This window comes from Passer montanus, unplaced genomic scaffold (genome assembly GCF_014805655.1).
Source record: "Passer montanus isolate IOZ18808 unplaced genomic scaffold, ASM1480565v1 scaffold105, whole genome shotgun sequence".
Taxonomy (NCBI): Eukaryota; Metazoa; Chordata; class Aves; order Passeriformes; family Passeridae; genus Passer; species Passer montanus.
Window position 1 is genome coordinate 1,393,941 of NW_024357059.1, and position 21,606 is coordinate 1,415,546.

At 37.9% G+C, this 21,606-nt stretch overlaps 1 protein-coding gene across 1 annotated transcript in view; it reads right to left on the minus strand.

The window, feature by feature from the left end:
• The window catches only part of GDA (guanine deaminase), a 29,648-nt gene extending 8,444 nt beyond the window's left edge, over positions 1-21,204 (minus strand). Inside the window, exons 1-11 of the mRNA XM_039719042.1 lie at positions 20,886-21,204; positions 15,880-15,968; positions 14,017-14,188; positions 11,495-11,582; positions 10,161-10,266; positions 7,323-7,350; positions 5,814-5,921; positions 5,245-5,352; positions 3,032-3,129; positions 2,440-2,507; positions 1,834-1,980 (exon numbers count right to left, since the gene is read on the minus strand). Of these exons, the coding sequence (XP_039574976.1) occupies positions 1,834-1,980; positions 2,440-2,507; positions 3,032-3,129; positions 5,245-5,352; positions 5,814-5,921; positions 7,323-7,350; positions 10,161-10,266; positions 11,495-11,582; positions 14,017-14,188; positions 15,880-15,968; positions 20,886-21,101 (1,228 nt within the window). The 5' untranslated portion in view covers positions 21,102-21,204. The remainder of the gene's footprint in view (positions 1-1,833; positions 1,981-2,439; positions 2,508-3,031; positions 3,130-5,244; positions 5,353-5,813; positions 5,922-7,322; positions 7,351-10,160; positions 10,267-11,494; positions 11,583-14,016; positions 14,189-15,879; positions 15,969-20,885) is intronic.
• Positions 21,205-21,606: the final 402 nt, after the last annotated feature.

The window sequence follows — 21,606 nt, forward strand, 5'->3', positions numbered from 1 at the left end:
AAAAGAAGTATCCAGTGAGTAATTGCAATTAGCAGGAACAAAGAATAATATGGTGTGGAAAAATAATCATAGAAAGTCTCAAGGTCTCATACCTACCTGTACGGCTTGCCTTGTGGTCTATTATTTAGCTTTATTTTTAAAATGTTTCATTACAAGCACAAGTTCTCAGGCCCACATGCCTGAAAATCTAAAACTTAATCTTCAGGGACTGAGTAATTGCAAGTGCTTAGACTACCCAAAGAGAAGCCTTTGTGCCTCTTTAGAAATAAATTAGGACCGTTTTAAGTTCTAGAAATAATCTGTAAATTAAATCTATTTTTCCAATACCCTGAAATTAAGTCCTCAAAGAGCATAATACCTGCAAATAATTTCTTTGTTTTCAGATTGCACTGATAAAGGAAATTCAGTCTCAAAGTTACTTTAAGAAGTCATTGAAGTTTGTGAGTGGCAGGAATATGACAATATCTTAAAGACATTTAAACTCCTACAAATTCTGAAATATTTTGATTACCTACTAGTTTCAACTAAAATGGTCTCATGTTCCTTCAGGTTTTTGAGCAGAATGTAATTTTTAGATTAAACACAAGAGGGTGATAAATGTTTAGAAGTCTTAACAAAGCAAACTATAAAAACAAAAATCACTCATTTAAATTTCTGCTGCTGAAATTTTCTGTATCCAGGCTACTGGAAGCTTGTAGAAGTAATTTATATTCTACCCTTAAAACTGATTCAGTAAGGATAAAACAGCCTAAAATCTATATTAAAAATTAACACTTTACTAAGGAAACCTAATACAGAAAAAGCACAAGAGTAGCTGGGAAGGGAAACGACATAAGAGTTTCAGATTTTATTGATCTTCCTTTCTGTGTCTCAGCTAGTTTATTCTTACACTTTGTGTAAGAGTATATATTGTAGGAAAAAGAACACTATTTGTTTCCTACTCATCTTCTGTCTTCTCTACTTCCCCCATTACACTCCAGGAATTCAAACACAGTTCTGAGAAGACCTGATTGACAACATTTTCACTACATCTTTTAAGCTTCCATTAATAATTCCCAATGGAGCTTTTTGGCAGCTACAGACAGGTTACACTGAGAAGATTTGGGACCAGTGCTTTGGAAGGTAGTGAGCTCATTTCTGGTAACTGAAACAATAATAGGTTTTCACTTACATATGGATTTCCTCTCTGCTAAATCATATCAGTTACACTAAAACTTTTTAAATTTTATCTATTTTTATGTGCACACTGATTACAGCAAAACTGGTTCTCCAAAACTGGATAACCCATATACTATATGATTGCATTCTGCAAATGCAACTGTGTTTTGAACAACCATGGTGGAAAGCCTGTTTTTCTGCTTTTCCTTGAGTGAGGAGTGATTTGCATGGTGTTTTGATTTGCAACAAACTTCCTCACTGACAGCTCAAAAAGCACAGTAAAATTAGAAACTGATGACAAATAGAATGCATGATTTTACAGTAATTGCAGTTTTTCTTCTAGGTGATGGTTGCTGAGAAAACAAATTTCCAGCTGGTACAATAAATAGACAAGCACTTAACAGCCTTATGACTAAGAAGTCTGAGGATCTTTGCAAAGCAAATGTACAAACCTGAAAAGCCATTAAGATTTCGTTATTAAACTCTCTGCATTAATAGAGTACTCTTCTCTGAAAAGCCTAGTATGAGTATGAGAAACTGAAGGATTATCTCTGCCTACCAGTTAGATTTCACCCTGGCACCAGAAAATCTGTGAATCTCCCATGAAGGCAGGGAGACATATAATCAAAGAGAGTTGTAGCTCTCCATATGCACACTGAAGAATTTTCTTCTTACCTTGGCTTCCTCCCAGAGTGGCTAGCTGAAAAGCTTCTTTAAGAGTTAGTCCTGTTTCATTCACTTTATTGATCTGAAGGCTATTAGATGCCACCATTGTTTTCCTTATAGCATCAAGCATAGAAGCCGAATATCCACCTGCAACATCTAGAAGGGATCAGAGTCTTAGAAAAAAGCTTTGGGTATAAGTCTCTACGTTAAATTTCTGTAAGTTTTAATTCAAAGTTCTAAAGCGACATATGTGGCAAACCCAACAAGTTCTACAGCTAAGCATTGTCTCTGAAGGCTTAATTCCCAATAAAGGTGCTCTCACACATAGTCAGGTGAATAGAACACAACACAAAAACAGAAACCTGAAAAGTTGATGTTCAGGTCCTGTTTAAGCTCACAAACAGCAACAAACAAAAGTCTTCACTAATTTTAAAAATTTGTTTTAAAACAGTTTTGGACCAACCCTAGATTTCAATAGTCTAGACTTTCTTACTTACAAGTGGAAAAAAACAAAGGAGGACCAAAAACTGGAGACATGCTGACTTTTAAATATGAACAGGTGAATGTATCTCCCAATGGTTTCCAGAAAAAACACTTTCAGAGCAAACTACTAACCTGTCCCAAGACCAAGCTTCACATTGTGTTCGAGAACCTTTTGCACATTTAAGACACCACTGCACATCCTGGATTGGAAGAAGAAACACGTTCTGTGTGTTACATACAGAAAAAGTTCAGGAAAAGCAGGACTGCAGAGCCATTTTATGACAAAGACTCTCCCTTAATGTGTACAAGATTTGGTTTATTACTATTCTGTCTGGATACCATGCAGTATCTCATGTCTGCTCAATAGAAAGAAGAGTTTATAGTCCATTTCCCCAAAACATTAGCAGACTTCAGGGGGAAGAGAAATGCCACTGACATCTACCACTGACAGAACAGTCAAAAGAAACAAATTTTTAGAAAAGAAATATTTATATAGATATGGATATAGATGCAATAACTAAACTGAAAGACCACAAATTGGCCCAGAGCATGCTATGCAGAAGTGGATAATGAATGGTCATGTCCAGTATTTCATTTCTGGTGTCATGAGGTATCATATAGCTTCCATATCATAGCTTTGCAATGGTAGCATCAACTCAGGGTACTACACAAATAATAGCTTTATTTAATTATACAACATTCCTATTTTCTTTTTTTAACTTACGAAAAGTTAGAATTGGGACAATGTGAAATTGCAGCTCCACGAAGACTAAAAAGTTTCAGCTCTTCGTCAGAAAGATGACAGGCATGTGCCATCACAGTCTAAAGAAAAAGAGAATCACAAATTTACTCAATATTTAATTTACTTCTGTGGCTGTGAGGTTTGCTGCACCGCTTTAAATAACCAAAAAGGACATGTTACCATTTAGTGAAATTAATGCATTTCTTGAATTAAGCTCTTAAAACCCACAAGGGAAAAGCTGATTAACTTCAGTGTGCCTGACATATCATTCCTTCAGCTTTTTTGCATTTTTTAAATATAAGAATGCAGGGTTCTTGCTCTTGCAGTGACTGCTGTGACCAAAGACAAAAGCTAAAACTTCCCAGCTGTCCTGGTGCTGTTACAAGCTTACAATTTTTATTTTGTAGCTAACACGGAGATTAAGTGGGGCTAGGAATACATCAGATAAAATGGAAGGTGTATGTACTCTTAGCATGTTTTCTATTAGCTCTCTAAAGGTTTGCACCAGGGAAAGAGAGAGAGATTAACTATTCTTTATGTAAAATATAATCTAATTTTTTATACAACCGATATATTGCTTTTACTTTTAGGCTGACATAACTGACTTTAAAAATAAGTTCACAAGAAAAACATTGAAGTATAGGATAGGATAATTTAATAGTGGATAAACCAATTATTCCCATACAAATCTAATTTGCGTTACCTCATATGCCAAATGCCCACTGAAAGAGAGGAGCAAGAGTTCTGTTACAATCTGCACATAAAATTGAGCATGGCACAGAGGCTGCTTCCACTGAGCATCTCCTAATGGCACTGTACCCCTCACATCTCTATTCATCAAGCTCACTGTAGCTGAAAACACAAGGAGAATAGCCACGTCTTCAGATAAGGACCTACATATGGTAGCTACTGAAGCATATCCCTGCCAATCTGTACTGTTTCTAAAAGGAAAGAAACATTTTAGCAACAGTTAAAAAAAAAAATCCCTGCTTTTAAAACACTTCCAAAAAATTGATTTGGTGTCTTGGTTTGAGTGGATGGGGAGAAAATATCTGAGGCTCTGCTGCCATGCTTGTGTTTAATAGAATCCTTTTCCAAATATACAGGACTCTGACTCCAGAAAGTGCCAGTAATCATGATTTTTCATGACCATTTTCACTTGTGTGCATACAAGTCACAGAGACCTGTGCTTTTGCAGCAAAAATATGCTCTTTAGAACACTTGCACACCAAATCAGCATGCAAAGGACCATGTAAGAAAATAAAGAATAATTCTGTGTACACACTTCTGTTGTCCATATTGATTTCTCACTCAAAAGGACAGTAAATAAGTAATTTACTAGGGTAAAATTTCAAACGCAGAATTGGGAGCTCAACAGCTAATTCCTAGGGAGTTTTCAGCTGTTATCCTTGTGTGTCTGAAAATTCTCTCACAATTTTTTAAATGAACTTGACTGATTTTTAGGTACTCTGACCATAGTTAGGCTGTTCATATTCACTTTTGCATGGGCAGTCCACTATCTAATTAGGTGTGCCCTGGGTCTCCAGCCTGTCATTACTGTGGGCAGGTATATCACATTTATCTCAACAGCATAAAGCTGTAATGAATTCCAATTCTTTGGGCTAGTGTGCCTCTCAAAGCTCGGTAAAATAAGCTGGTAAAATGAGGTGAGAGTGCTTTTGGATAGTCAGAGCAGTAAAGTGCATCTGTCTGCAAGCACAGTTGATGTTTAGAATTCAACACGGAGGGCTACTTCTCCATAGGAAGAAAGTGAAGCTGGTCCAACGTAACACTACAGAAGAAATCTTCAGGCAAACTGCAAAAACAGGATTACATCTTTGGAATATAAAGATAAATAGGTAATGTACAAGAATTGCCAGTTCCTACAATACCAGCTTTAACTAGCTTCCTTCTAATCCCACTGCCCTGATTCTCTTTGGAGCCTTTAGAAAATGCATCAGGGAGCATAAAATATTTTTCTTTTCACCTCCTCTAAAATACTTAGGAACACTGTAGGTTTGTTTAAAGATCCAACACCTCAACATAGAACATAAAACAAATTTCCTTTTCCCCAGATGTCACTGACCTTGACAGAACAATACAAATTTTTCAGGTAAATACAGTAAACCATCATATTCTAATGAATTCTACATGGACTAATGTAAGTCATATTTGGGAAGTTTCTATGTGGCTACCTTGCTGGTTAGCAGCTTGTTTTTATCATACAGTTCAGTGTAATTCTGGTAGGCAGGAAACATGTCCTCCACAAGTTTGATTTCTTCCTTAGTCTCACTTATGTGACTCTGCAACAAAAAAATGCATAGAGCGAGTCCTTTAAACAGCATTGAACCTGACATTGCAATCTTCTGAGCAATCTACTGGTGCTAAACATACATTCATAAAAAAGTGCTTGTAAAGCCTATAGTTCAATCTAATCCTTGCATCTCTTTTTTCATCAGACCTCAAGAAGTTTTCATAGGACCTAAAGAAGTAGCCCCATTTGTTCCTTAAAGGAATAAAGTGATATGAGACGGTACACATGTCCATCCCAGCAATGTGATGACACAATGGCCCCACTTTGTTTCAGGAAGATGTTAAAATAATACACAATGTTATTGTGAGGTGAAAGAGAGAACAAGCATACAACAGAGTGGATGCTGAGCTCAGGGCAGCAGATATGTATCTCCTCCCAAAGGTTCTTTAGGTGGTCAGCATGCTGTCTGTCCACACCACTTAAATGGCACACAGAGCTCTCAGAGCTTACCTGCACGTGGAGATCGTGGGTTTGTGCTAAATCCCCAAGGGCATTCAGCAAGTCCTCTGTGCAAGAGGGGCCAAAGCGGGGGGTTATGATAGGCTGTACTCTGGGATACTGAAAATAACAGGAGATGAGGTTTGTATTCTACCTATACATTTCAGTAACCATAAGACTAGCATTTACTTGGCAATTACATTTTGTCTTCTACATTGCTTACTGCTTACTTCATTCTTGCCAACTCAAATTAAGCTGTATAGTAATTTCCTTGCTTTCATTAGACATCTCATTACAGAAACAGAGAATGAAAGTGGGGGTTTCTTACAACAATTTTAATAAACTTTATTAAAGAATTTGTTTTTATTAGAACTTTCATCAAGTTGCTGAAATTTCACCAGTCTTCAGCAGCACTGGATACTTTTTCATATTTGCTGACAGTCTAAATGCATGATGAGAAAAAAGTCAGTTGAATGACCAGATTTTTTTCAGTCACACTTCTGTGACTATTGAAGATATAATGATGCAAAATTGCAAGCTTCTACAAAACCAAAGCTATTTTTGTGTCCAATCTTCTTTACGCATAACAGCAACAAACCCCTAAACTCCTTAGATAAGAAGAATGGTGGTATAATCAGATATGCCATACAGTAGGAAATAGTGGAGAAGACACTAAGAACTAAAACAGAGGTTTACACCTTGCATCTCTAGATTAAAATTTTCCTAAAGAAAAAGTTAGCAGGATTACAATTTTGTCACCAGAGGCAAGAGTTTAGCACAAGCCAGTAAGTGATAACTTGGACTGCAGTTCCTTGTATTATCTCCCAGAAAAAAGGAGCATAGGTCTTTGCAAATTAGCCAATTTACTCTAGTGATACATAGTTTAGGCATTACTCTAGTGATATAATCAGTTTAGGCACTAAACTCCAGGCAACTGCTCTTGAATAATTTGAGATGGGATATGAAAAGAAGTCACTGAAAAGCAAAGGCTGATAAGAAAAGTACTACTGTATATAATGTTGGAGTGTAAACTTCTATCTTTACCATAGCAGTGTAAGCATGAATGTCTTTAGAAACACACTTTAAGACATGCACTGACCCAAACCACTAATTTTATAGTGAATTAGTAACTTTACTGAAAAAAATGATGATTTCTGCTGGTGACAATTCCTTCAATTAGTCTGTCTACTTCTATACTACAGAGTGATAAATTGAATTCCACCTTTCTTAACAAGAAAATCATCCTTTCTAGGAAGTCAGGCTTTTCAAACTCAGTAGAGAAACACAGATAACATTGCTCTGCTCTGAGAAGAGAAAACTGATTTTATACTGTTATAAGTACATTTCCCAACATGACTAGAACATTTTTCAGAGTGACGATATCTGTAAATTACACAGAAATATGTATATTTATTGATTTGTCACTAAGACAACAGATTCGGATAGCAGGATTTATTATTTCATGTGTTCACACAGCATCTTCTGAATACAGAAGTGAATTCAATAAAGAACACTACTTACTTTCTTTTCCAGTAGTTCTCTAACAAACCTGAAAAAGGGTAGAAATAAAGTTGCTATAAATCTGCCCTCTATGTAATAAATCATGAAAAATATAAAAAAATATGTACTTGGATACCCCGTTAAACATTTCAGACAGATCAATTTTTATACAAAATGTTGAGCCAGACCTTCAGAAGAAATAAAAAAAGGGAACACAATGAAGTCAGCACAGTGACACCAAATTATGCTAGTTTTGAATTTGACTCCAAACATGATGACTATTGTTTCATAGCAATACTCAGCATTAGACAAGCAGCAATTATTCCGATCTCTCTCTGAAAACCAAACACATCCTACATTAAATTAATTGAAAACATAATTATAACCTAGACCTGCAATACTGAAGAAAGAAAAAACATACCAAACTTAAATTTGTTTGCCCGTGAATTCAAATTGCAGTGTTTAAACCTTTTCAAATCCAAATTTTAAAAGATGCAGCAAAATTGTATATCTACAGTAGATTCATATGTCCTTGTTCACTTAAAGAACCCCTGATTTTTGGAAATGCTTATATTAGTGTTAGTGTATAGACTATCTACCTTCCAGAAAATAAAGATTTACTTACTCTGTTAACTAAAATGCTACCTCAGACCTCTACAAAAAACCCCAAGCAGTCACTACAGATAATGCAGATGATAATTAAACTTCCTCCTACTAAACTTCCTCCTACTTTGGAAGCAGGAAAATCTTCGAAAGCCCATTTGTTCAGTGTATGTAAATGACATGTGAAAGACAGTTTGAGATGCTTTCTGGACAGGATCTCTGTGAATTTTTATGTCACAATTTGTAGTACGAAAATTGTGTAATTTTAATCACAACACATGTTGTATCAAGTTTTTCAAATGTGTCCGGAGGAAAAAGAAAATGAACCCTGCACTAGATCACCAGATGGAAATGAGAAACCTGAGTTTGACTTTTGCAATGACCAAAGGAGTTTGAGCCCACCCCGTCTAACTTGAGAGCTAAAATGCCAAGCAAATTAGCTATCACCTGCCTGTTTCTCCTCTTAACAATTAACCTGATCACACTTGATCAGAAGCTTTATGATCAGAACTTGATCAATAAAATACGCACTTGAGCAGAAGCTTCAACAGAAATCTAACGCCCAGTTGACAAGTCAAAATTTCAATGTGACTGTTTTTATTCTTTCTCACATTCCTTGAACAGTGTGAGCTGTTTCAAAACTGATGAAATATGATTAAATATGTTTTGCAAATATAGACTGTAATTTGTTGGGTTATGTACTTCTCCATAAGGAAAGAAGCTCAGCTTCAAATCACTGTCTTCTGTAGCAGAACAGACTTCAACATAGGTTCTCATCTTTGCAGCTGACTATAACTAATAGTAGCATATCTAATCTAGAGTTCCATTCCCTAACTTTTTATTAAATCCTCTTTGACAAAGAATGATAGGTTCAAATTCTTGATTAATTTAAATTTAATATATGAAGTAGTTGGAATTGTATCTTATTTCCATGCACACAATATAAATATTTCTGAATGTTAACTCTAAGTAACTGAAATGAGTGTAGTCCATTATCTGACAGTGTGACAGATAACATTTCTTAGATTCTTAAAAAAACAAGCAACAAAAACCCAACTAACATGTTGCTCTCTTAATGAAACAGCTCTTTCATTCTTCTGCAATTGAACTGCTGTGATTCGGATAAGTACTCCAGATCCATGACAAGAAGCACACAGCCCTATTCCCTACACAGCTATGGAGTACTTGTGGCAACCTGTCACCCAAAGTTGAGAAATGTTTCTTATTACACAATCAAAAGGGAATAAGTTGGAGGCACAAGATAGACATTTAAAAGAAAGCTCTTTAAATCCTTCTGAAGCTTTTGAAACTTATTTTAAAGAAGTTCTGCTTCTTTCAGACCTATTTGGCAGGACTTGCACTGTATTATGGAAGCTGGGGATTTACATAGAGGGAAACAAATGTTAGAAGAGTGAAGGTAACTAAGACTGCATGTTTTGAAAATTTCTTTAAATATAAACACTATTAGAAATACATGACCATTTCTAACTTTTGATATCACGCCTTTAGCATGATTTATAAAAACAAGAGAGCAACCGCATATAAATATATATTTATATAAATATAAATATATTTATATTACTCTTAGGGGTTTTCTCTTTCAGCATGACATCTGACACTTTTATATAAGTAAATAGATAGTCCCATGAGAAGAGCTGTATGTGTTCTTAACTGTTTTCTGAGCATGCGTGTGAAAGACATGAGAAACATGATAGTAAACTCCTATAATTCAGTCTTGGCTCTGCTCCGCTACAAACGTTGCCTTCATTTGATTCTCCTTCGTTCTCTCAGCTGCATGTTGGAGTAGTTTGACTGGTGCTGTGATGGAGAAGAGATGTTTAAAATGGGGTACATGAAAGCTGAGTTCTACAACTTGAATAAAGCCTTAACCTAAATGGTGGAAGGAAATAGCTTAGAAGTTAACAGGGATGAAGGAACTGGCTGCCACCTCACCACTGTATGTCAGGTCCCATGACCTGACATACACAGCTGTAGAAGGGAAAAGAGGCAGTAGAAAACAGACATATCCTCTCAAACCCTAGATATGTAGTTTCTCCCTCTCTTTAGAAAAGCCAAAGAGATGCTACTTGGGAAGTGCAGGGTTATTGCCAGGACAGTAGGGGACAGTACTATTGGAAGAAAAACCCTGATGCTAATAATTTCACACCTGTAGCTCTTGGACAGATTCACATTCACTTCTCAGATGTATGAAAAATCTTATTTTAAAAGGTTATGCCACAAATTTTATCATTTTACCTTTCTGTCTCTTGGATAGAGTCAGCAGTAATCTCTTTGTATTCTGGAACACTGTCATTCACATCCATGCAGACTTTTCCAACCAATGCTCGTTGACCAAATTTATCTGTTGAGATGCATCAGAATATAAATCTCAGAATCACTGGTTTTCAGAAACCATTACCAAAGCTTGTAGGGAAATAAACAAAGTCCACCCCACCCACTTCCATTTAGGATGACCAGAATTTATGCTCCTGTCTTGTCTCAAGTTAGGATCATTCATGTGACTTTTAAGGATAAAAAGAAAAGACAAAATAAGGAAACAAACAACATCAAATAGGAGCTGTCTTCCACATTAATACTCAACTTTATAAATAATAACTAGATTACTATAATTGAACCACAACCAGAATTCTTAATGGTAGTCTACGAAGACAGCTATGACACAAAGGATGAGAAACACAAGCATCAAAGTACAGTAGCTGTTAGTAGAAGACTACCTGAAGATGAGAGAAGGCATAAAGATCTTAGCAAACCATCTCTCTTTTTACTACCAGGCAAAGATTGCTAACAGACCTCCCACATGCAGTTAGAGGGAGAAATTTCCAGATCTATTCTAGACTCTTTCTTGAGATTTACCCATGCTAGATGAATAAATCAGAACTTGTGTAAAACACATATATAATATCCAATTCTAGGCTGTCAAATGTGTTTTAAAATCAGATCTCTTTGTCCACATTTACTATTTAAGTTGTTTAATGTAATGGCTTTAAAATTTTCCTAATAAATCAGAATAGCTAATTTTTGATGAAATTTTAAATTCTTATTAAATTTCTCTGCCTTTTGAGCTGTCTGAGCCTTGAGAAATCCTGCAAGAACAACAACATTTTCAAACAGCAAGCATTTGCAACTATGAACAGAAGGGAAGAATAAAATTCTGATGCAGCTTCCACTTCTCTGATTTCAGAGGGTGTGTGAAGATTTTTGATATTGATTGAGACCTCAGTGTATCAGGAAATTAATGCACTGACTGGGCCTCCTGACATTCAGTTCTTTAAAACCTCAAATAACAAAAGGTTAGAAAAAGCAGAGAGCTGCAGCTGAAGAACAAGTCCAACAGACCTAATTCAAGCTCAGCCAGCAGCTGATTTGGGAATGAGAAGGAATAACAATCATAGGATAGAGGTGTTTAAGTGAAAATGGGTAACAGGTGGGGTTTGGGGATGAAGTGTGACAGGTTCAATGAATAAAAAACTAATTAGGAGACAGATCCCTAGCTAATCTAAACTCCTAAACATTGTTTCCTTCAACTAATACAATCCACACAATCCTTCAAAACTCACTGTTAGACTTACCTATAATTTCAGCAAGAAGAAGGGAACTGTCTGTGTGAATTGTTGCAAAGTAGCAAGCTGTAGTCGTGCCATTCTTTAGAGTTCGTCTCTAAAAAAAGAAATCAGTTTCAACTGTCTGAGAAAAAAACCAGTAAAGCTGTCAAAATTCAGAACAGGAAGTCTCATTTCAAACTGCAAGAACATTTAGTTATTGTGAAATTTTGCAGTGAAGTGGGAAGGTAAAAATATAGATTTTTAATTTCATAAAGCTTTTTTTAAGTCTGAGGGTTAATAAATACAAAAAACTCCTCACAAATTTTTTCAGTGGCTAAACCCATAGAAACCAGTCTCTATTCCTTTCCCCAAACAGGAAATACTCCAACTTATATTTAGAAGTACAAACAACTAGTACTTTTTGCCGTTTCCTAGTTATGAAAGGGTCTCCAATTTTCATGGTGAAGCACTGTTTACTAGTGTTAGCAAAGCAAAGATTTTGGGGAACATGGTGGTTTTCTTTTAGCAACCCGATCTAGCTGGAAAAACAAGTCAGGTTTTCATGTATCAAAAATCTTTGTTGTCCCCAAATACCAAGTATCAAACTTAACTGTAAAAGCAAACTGAGCAAAACCACTCAGACTATGAGCTAATTATTTATCTAATATACCATTTGAAAGGAAATCTCCATATTACTTTTGGGGAACATATTAGTAAATTACCAGGTATTTTAGTTACATTAATTCATGATGAAATTTGTAGCTTCTCTTGTCCTTGGGAGTGATGTAAACTATGTTGACCACTTATCCAACATACAGGCCTAAACTATATTTTGGGTTCTGGCTGCCAAGTAATTTGAGAATTTTCTTAATTTTTTTTTTAATGAGATAAAAGTGGGATGTCCCACACAATGTTTGGAGGAAGTCTAGAGTTAATTATTTGACAAACATGAAGCCAAGCTCTGTCTATTCCTTACAACACTCAAATGAGAATCTTTAGAAGTTCCAAAAAAAATCTCAAAATAGTAATGCCATTACTAAGACAAGTTGCCTTTGTCTTTTCTAGCTTTTAAAATTCAGAATTCTCTACTTCTGATATTCTAACAGCATTGTTAAAGTAAATCTAAAGACATTCTGTTTCCAAATCATCAACACAAAGAGAAGGTTCCGGCTAAAAGCAGGAAAATTTCACCTAAATTGTTTCTTTTGCTGAGTATAGAAGGTGTTTGTTGGAAACAGAACTTTGATTTGAAAAAATCCACTGCTTTTTCATTACAACTTCATAAGCACAATGATACTTATGAAAAAAAATCTGCTCCTTGAAAGTTTAGCTCTGTTTCTAACAGATGAAGGTTATAATTGGCCCCATCAAACACTGCAGAGTGACTGGTATTCTGTATCTTCTGCGGGTGAAGACATTTTCCTGACCCTGTTCTATTTGATTCACATGGGGAGAGCCTAACTTCCACCTCTCTCTGGCAGCTCTTTTGCAGATTATACTGTGACACACCTTGCAGGGTGAGCTCTCTAGATGTGCTGGGGTCACTCAGCCTGCACTGCAACAGTGTGTTGGGCACACAGCTCAAAGGTGAGGTCACCTCTACGTTTTAAGCACTTGAAGGCATGTGTGCTTGTCACTGGAGCTTATGACCAGGCTACTCCTGCATGCTTTTATCATGGCAGATGGCAGAAAGTAATTTCTTTTAAAATTTGTGTGGCAGGGAACTGCATAACTATTTATTTCAGATTTGTTATGTTATTATATCGACAACAGATGCTGCCAGGGTAATAGACAAGTTATGCTGGCCAAACAATTTTATCTGTTGAAGATATTTCAGTCCACATATTAGAGGATAAATTTCAGTTACAGACCAGAACTATTACTCTGCAATATGACCTAGGTGCCTGTTGTTCATTCAGTGGATCTTAAAAACTTTATGACACTCAGAACCAGTCTAGCTCCAACACAGTCTTTGTTTGGCCCACAGTACCATGGAGAGACTCCTTCTAAAGCCCCTGCAGTGAAAGACATTCTCACTATAAAGACCTCTGCAGCAGCAATGTCTTCCTTTACTCCTCCAGAACACCCCAGATTTGTCATCTATCAGAAGTATCTTCTCTTTCATGTGGTTTTTGCAGATGTCATAACAGAGGATGTTTGTGCAAGAAATGAAACATCCCCTGATTTTATTTTTTTTTACTATGCTTGGTTATTGCTACATTGAGGTGGTCTACACCTGCTGGCTGTACAAATTCTGAGCGCAGGTTAGTTTTGTAGATTAGTAATTGTCATTATATTCAGAAAAAGTGATAAACAGTTCATTTTTAACCTTGTGATTAAATGAACTCTACTGCCAGCAACATGAGAACAAGACTGTAACTAGGAACAGACAGTCTTGACTAGCAATTGGAACAGTGGCTATCTTGGCTTTATCTGGTTTCCATGACAGTAAAACATTCTCTACTCTTTCTGCTGACCTTCTGAGAACATGCCAATATTACACAAAAATGAATGTCATCAAGTAGGTAAACATCATTTGCAGGACTTACAACAACTCTGGTGTACACTTCTTCTGCAAAACCACTGTCCTGGTATTTGGCTTCTGTTGGGAATGTGTATGCAGTCAACCACTGCAAAAGAGGCAGGTCTACTCTTGTACCAGTAAATGAATACTGAGGAGCATGAATATGTGTATCAACCAATCCTGGCATGAAGAATTCACTAAGGAAAGAAAATAAAATTGTAATAATACAAAATGCCTCAAAATTCTCCATAGTAGTTAGCTTTGTTTTAAACAATATACTTGATTAAAATTCACCAGAATAAGTGGCAAGTACAGATTAATCTGTCTCTTCCAGCATCAGCCTATTAACTCCTGCTGTACCTCTACCCATACCCATATTTTGGTATGAAGCAGTTGAGTAATATCATTTCCACAGCAAAATACTAACTGTGAGAAAAACAGCTTAAGAGCATGATTAATCTAATGGTCTCTAATATTGACCCACCCTAAATGCCAACAAACAAAGGGGAACTGAACTCACAATAACTAAAATTACTCTACTATAGAATCCACCTGAAAAAGAGATTTGTACACAGTCTTGTTTCCCAGTTTGAATATATATGGAATGCCTCTAGCTTCCCGACCATTAAATTTACAAAATGTGACTTTCTATATGCCAGTTTTCTTTCTATGTTATTTATATGCCTATAGAGATATATAAAGTCAATGAATTTCAAGGCTTAATGGAAGAGCAGACACTCTGTCTAAAAATGCAGACACAGACACTGGTTAAAAAAGCACTGCTCAATATCTTGACGGGAAAGACAATTTACAATGTAACTGTAAAACTATATGTTGTCATGCAATGTTCATGCAATAAGAGGAATTAATATATCAACATTACTAGGAAGTTGCTATGGCTATTTTGTTTTGTGCTGAAACTCCTTACTGCATAACATTTCTCTCACTCCTCTTTCCTTCTCCCTGACTATGAATGAACTGAATTTTTTCTCTTTTTAGCTCCTCTTTTTTTCAGTTTTCTTACAGGCAAAAATGCTGAAAAGTCTTCCTCAATCTGATTCACATTCTCAGCACCTTCCATTTTACTCAGGCTATTTCAATTGAAGAAAAAATCTGATTATTCATATATACTGAATGATTAGCCTTTCAGCAAAGCATAGAAGTTTTTCAACATTTGATTACTAGAGGGTAGTTGTAGCTCTCAATTATAAGCCACAACTCATTTACAGCGCTACTACATGCAAAGCATAATCCAAAACTTTTCACACAGTCCAAAGCTTTTTCACTTCACCATAAAAGTTGGAGGATTTCACTGGATGAAGAAAAAATAAATGCTCCAGCTGCAGTATAGTGAGAAATCAAAAGCTCTGCATTTAAAGGGTTTAAATCTTCATCTTGTATTAATTTTTATTATGCAATGTGTCAAAGTCCAAGCAAATGAGTTTCATGTCTGCAGTGTCAGAGTTACCTACATTTACTACATCTAGACTTTCATGTTAGGCACAGCCCACTGCTAAACAAAATGGATATAAAATGTAAGCTCAAGATAGAATGGCACTCACTTCTGTGAGCATGGAAGAGATTATGCTTGAAAATTAAATATGGCATTTTGTTCTGTGCAGCATACATCAGCCAGCACAATTCAGCCATGTCTGCAATCCCAAACCAAGGAATGCTAAAAGAATACGGACTGTCCATCCTCCGAGTTGCATCCAGGCACCTTTGGGTAAAAAGCTCTTAGTGCACTAAATTGGAATTTTGGCCATTAAATGTATGGGCAACATACGGGTTTAATGTTGTCGCTGTCAAAAGGTATTCCAAAGACTCGCTTTACCTCACTCAAAGAACAAACTGCATTTCCTGTAGCTAATCTTAACAAAACACATACTGTTTACTCAGTTGTCTTATGTCAGATGTTTTGAACCCCCACGTCTTAGCCAGTTGCTCTAGCTGATCAGCTTGTTCCACAAACACAATCTAAAAAAAAAAGAAAACATAGTTAAGTACCTTAAATGTGCATCCCACATCAGCTTTATGCGAAGGCAAAACAAGTTATATCTTAAAACCAATTTTACACACTTACTACAGAGGTGTTAGGTTTGCATTGAGACACATGTTCTTTCTGACTATCAAGCATGATTTTGAAATACCTTCTCATAATCCAGTGAATAACTGCATCCACCTTGTAACTTGTAATAAAACAATTAATTTCTTCTCAGGTAATACACAGGCAGAACAGCACAGACCTGAGTGTCCCACAAGGTAATATCATGCTATGGCCACTTGTGAAGAGTTGTACAACAGTCTTACAGGAATGCAGGTACAGTACTCACAACCAGCGGGCTCAAATTACCTGCTGTGCCTATGACTGACAGACATCAAGCTAAGTATTTTCTAATTTTCTGCTTGTGTTGGTATTTTTTAATTTTTTCAGTGCCTACGATGAGAAAATAAATTGAAGGGGGAAATGTGGATAATATTTTCATTTTACAGAATGGGCTAAAAGGATGCTGAGTTCTTTGTTTATTTTAAAAAAAAACCCTACAATCTGTTGATCTGAGCCAAACTCAACCCCATTTGACTCCTAGAGAACATATACTCTACTGATGATGAGTTGCTGTTGCCTAGTCAGAATTTTAACACATTTCCAATTTATTTTTAACTTCTGTGGTATTTTAATCTATGAGATGACTCTTAGGTGCTGAATTCTCAACACTTTGATTCTCTGGTCTATCACTAATAGGCATGACAGCTCCTCAGGAAACAGAGACTGTGGAGCCTAGGAACTGTAATGCCCACTACAGGCTCCATACGGGATCCAAGTATCCTCAATACTTGACAATTTAGAGGACTTGGAAGTCTCCCCTGGCCAAAGACTGCCTATCTGAACTTACAGAAATTCCTGCCCCTAACCACAGCATCTGCCAGAAACCAATACACAGTCTGCTAATCCTTTGGTTATAAGAGCTCATTCCCTTAAGCTCAAGGGAATACTCTTCCTGTTATCAGTATCCTTCTCCTCCTGGGATGATATCCACACTGAGGGCCTGTATCACCCTCATGACAGCAGCTTCTAGGGCAACAGTTAAAAAGAAAAACAAAACTACATTGAAGAAGGCAAAACTTAGTACTTGTAAAATGGCAATAGGAAGAAACTTAGGAGGAAGAGCAAGAGGACTGAAAAAAGCATTGTTCCCACTTATTTGCAGGCCATTCTTTATCTGTATGCTTCTTTTGCATAGAAATACACTATTTTCTGTTTTTTCCATAGGCAAAAATAAGCCAAGCTGCTAAACTGTAAACACTCCTAAAATGTACACAACAAGTTATTGGCTGTCTTGTCTTTTAAATTAGTCATGGATGGCATGATTTATATTGTTTAAAGAGCAGATGTTTTACCTTTTCAGTCAGAAAAAAAATATTAAAATAACGCCATATAAATAAATACCACACTAGCAAAAATTGTAAGTTTGTAGTGTTCCATTAATAGTTAACAAGAAGCAGTATTGTCCTCCATGCAAAGAGGAATACATCCAACTTAATTTAACTGCAGAAGGTTTGGAATACAGACCAGAAATATCTGATGTGCAATAAAGAAAATGTCATTCAGATATTGAAGTCAAAATGGATGCAGAGAAACGAGCAATGTAAGAGCTTCTGGTGGGGAGAAGGGTGAAGAGGGAGGGAAAAAAAGAGAGAGAGAAAAACATGAAACACCAGATGACAAATTCTGAAAACAGGCGTTGCCATGGAAAAGCAGTGGCTGTAATGTACTCTTAGGGTGCAGAAAAATAAAATACGTAAATCATGGAAAAATGAAGAAAATCTGTTTCAAGGAAGCTGGATACATTAAATCAATTCTAAACCTGACACCTGGTTTATTATGGTTGAATTAGACTATGGGTAAATCAACAAGACATCTATACTTTTTTCAAACAAACTTCCCAATGGAATTCCTTTGTCAGCCAAGAGTTGTTCCCCATTGCTTTAGGATCCATTTCTAATGCTGAATGCTTTAAACTCTTTGAGATCCTGTGCCTGGATATTTGCTCTAGTATTTGCTTGTGCATTCAAGGTAACCAACTGGATGCACAGTTCTTTTAATTAGTTCTGCACCTCAACACTGTAGAAGCAAGAAGAAATTCTACACCAGAGTCACTACAGAGTCAAGAGAAGTGCACAAGACTAAGAACTTCAGCTTTAAAGAAGGAAGCCAAGGAGAATAACTGGCACTCTGGGAAAGGTGTATCACAAAACACAAAATTAGTGGCTGCTAACCCCATTGTCCAAACACTTCTGTAAGTTCTCACGTGTTACTCACGTAATGGGGCTAAAGAATCCAAAGATCAGGGGTAAAGTTCTCCCAACACTTGTGACTAACTCAGGCCTTTTGTATACCAAGTGATGGCCAAAGCTCTTACATTAAAGCATAGCTGGTCAACTAAACCACGCATCAACCCTGATGTAGCAAATCCTGAGTGCCTTCAAGCACCACAGAGCAAATATTTTACTAACAAGAAAATGGAAAGGTAATTATACTGGCTGAAGGAACATGGTTTGCTTGGATCCAACAGTGCCTGGCTATGACATTCAGAGGGGAACATGAGAAGGGGACTATTCCTTTCCCCTCCCACATGCTCTCCTCCCTCCCTGTTCCCGCAGTTAAATGATGCCTGTTGTTTGCCTAGTTCCCAAAACTGGAACGCGAGGCTAAATGAGAGACAAGAACATTTGCAACACCCAGCGGCTAAAGGAACTGCCCACCTGCTGAAAAAGGGGAGCAATGAACTCCAGATAGATGGCACCTTCCTCCTTGTACAGCTGACACATGTCCACTTGCTGTCACAACTGGCTTAAATCAAACCTGATGCTCAAAATCCTTATTCCACAACTCTTGTTCTTTTCATGACTTCCACAAGGGCTTTTAGCTTAATATTTTTTTCTATTTACTTAATATTCTACTCACCTAGGACAATCACACCAACATTTCAATAACAATTAATATTTTGCACCTATGTCTGTTTTGTTTACCCTGAGGAATACTGGTCTTTCTCTTTGCCATTCCTCAAGGAAGACACTACACTGCTCTGCAAACCACTCAGTTAAACATGGTCCTTACTTTGCTAACTTGATGATAAATTCAGGTTTTATATCCAAAAGCAATGTTTTTCTTCATAAAACTTTGTTTTCATCTTGGGCAAAGCAGAGAGATGACATTTTATATCCCTTGGATGTAAAATGCAGGGACTCACTGTAAAACAGAACCCAGTTGTTCATACAAGCTCTGACACACAGCGTCAGAGACCATGCAAAATTTTTCCATGGTGGAGTCAGCAACATGAGGCAAAAGAAGGACACCTGTTTAGTTAAATCTACATATTTGGGAGGAAAACAGAAGCAGTTTTGGTGCAAATTTGAAAAATAAAGGAAAGTAATTTTATAACCACTATGTCTTTCTTGAAAAGCCACCTCTTCTGTGATTCCAGTGGTTGTTCTGCATGAGGCTACATTATGAGTAATAGAGAGAAAAGAGAGCATATATTAAAATGTCAAGAATTTGTAATAAAAAGAGAATAAAATAAAAGTGCTTGTCACTGTATTCTGGTGGGAATTTTGTTTTAGGAAGATAGTGTTGCAATTGATTTAAAAACAAATTCTGCCAATTTATGCAAGAAAAATAGTATACTATTAATCCTTGTTCCCTAGGAAAAGGAGAGAGTAACTGAGAGCATAGATCCCTAGGTGTTGCTTACTAAGATACCTCTTTTTCAAGAAAATCACTAAAAAATCTTGATTTCATATGGATGCTGTGTAGAGACACTTTTCCAGAACTGACATTAAAGAGAGTGCAATAGAGTATAGATTTCTGCCTTGTGCACCCGAGTTACACCAGCCAAACCTTTTTCATTTAGATCTATTGTTTAAGACCAGCCAATACATAACTATGCAAGTTTTTACTCCCCTCCTGTTCGTCAAAATACAGTTCCTCACAGAGTTCTAGACACCTTGCACCAGACTCCTCAACAGCTACAAAAGGGCTGTCTTGAAACAGGCCCTCATGGTCAAATGTGAATAGAGAAAATGCACTGTTAGTGCTCAAACTGTGTTTTGCACATATTTCAAATGTCACTGAAGCCTGACACACTGAAGCCTGTTATTTAGCCACAAGAAAGAAAGCTACTTTTTTAGATTTAATATAGGGTGACCATATGTTATTGAGTTTACAAGAAATCACCAGTTTACTTGCACAACCTGCACTATGAAACTGATTTTCAAGTGTGATAAGGGCTAAGGAAATGACACTGCCTCCCTGCCAGACTCTCTCCTACATTATCAGCAAGTGCAATGCTTGTTTTAAGCTTGGTTCATACTACTGAAATGCCCCACATAATGATCTTTCTAACTCTTTATGGGTATGCGCCATGGGGAGGATTTTTGTGACAAGAAGACAAAAAAAGCCTCGTTTAGATGGCTGTGCAGTGGGTAGACACCTAATTTCACCATCACTGTTTAGACATCCTGAGAATCAAAATCCAGCTTGTGAAACTGAAAGAAAACAGAGAATCTGAAAGAAAGCCAGGTCTAGGAACGCTGCTGTTCCGGGAACACCCGGCACAGCCCAAAAGCAGATTTATGCCAGCTGCAGGCTCGTGCCGAAGGGACGCTCCATCCCGGTTAACTCCAGCTCCCGCAAGGGCGAAATTCCTTCTCCGCGGCGCCTGCCCCGACAGACAGGAGCGCGAAAATGCTCCGCTTTCCCTCCAGAGAGCGGCGGAGCCGGCCCTGCCTCTGGCCACCCGGACTCGGGGCCGCAAGGGTCACTCCGGGCATCTCCCGCCGCCCGCACCGCGCCGCGCCGGCGCCCGCCACGCCCCGCCCGAGCCCCCCACTCACTGTCCCGTTATCGTCCACCCCCAGAAGGTGTCCGCGCAGGATCTCCATGGGGGCGGAGGCGCTGGAGTGCACGAAGGTCCCCTTGAAGACGTGAGCGAGCGGCGGCCGCTGCGGGGAGCTCATGGCGGCGGGTGCGGGCTGGCAGCTGCCACCCCGCGGGCTGCCTTCCCTCGGTGTCTCTCGGTGCCGCCGGCGGCTTCCTGGAGCTGTTACCATTTCCCCACCCCCTGGTGACTTTCTTTACGGGGAGTGGTTGCGGCGCAAGGAGGGCGGGAGGCCGCTCCGCACCCTTCGCCTTCCCGCGGGTGTCCGGCGGAGCGCGGCGTGCCCCGCAACCCCGGCCTTCCCGCCGCTGGTGCCCCATCCCAGGGATGCGTTCTCCCCGTGCAAGAGCCGCGAACGAAAGGAGACGTGCCCGGTGGGTTTTGGGGTCCCAGTTTCTCGCTGGGGAGCGGTGAGAGATTCGACAATGTGGCTGGTAGTGTCTGACAACTCAGTTTTGCAACCAACCTGCGGATTGTAAGCATTTGCATAAGTTTAATTTGCAAGAGGATTTGTAGGTTGGAAAAAACCTTTTAGACCCTCAAATGTCGGACTGTCTCGTCAGTCCTCAGCCTCTGTATCAGACATTAGAAGAATGTAACAGTAGAGAATAGATGCCAGCTGAGGTACTAGAATTTCCAGAAGTAGGCAGCCTCATTCACTATAGAAAAAGAGAAAA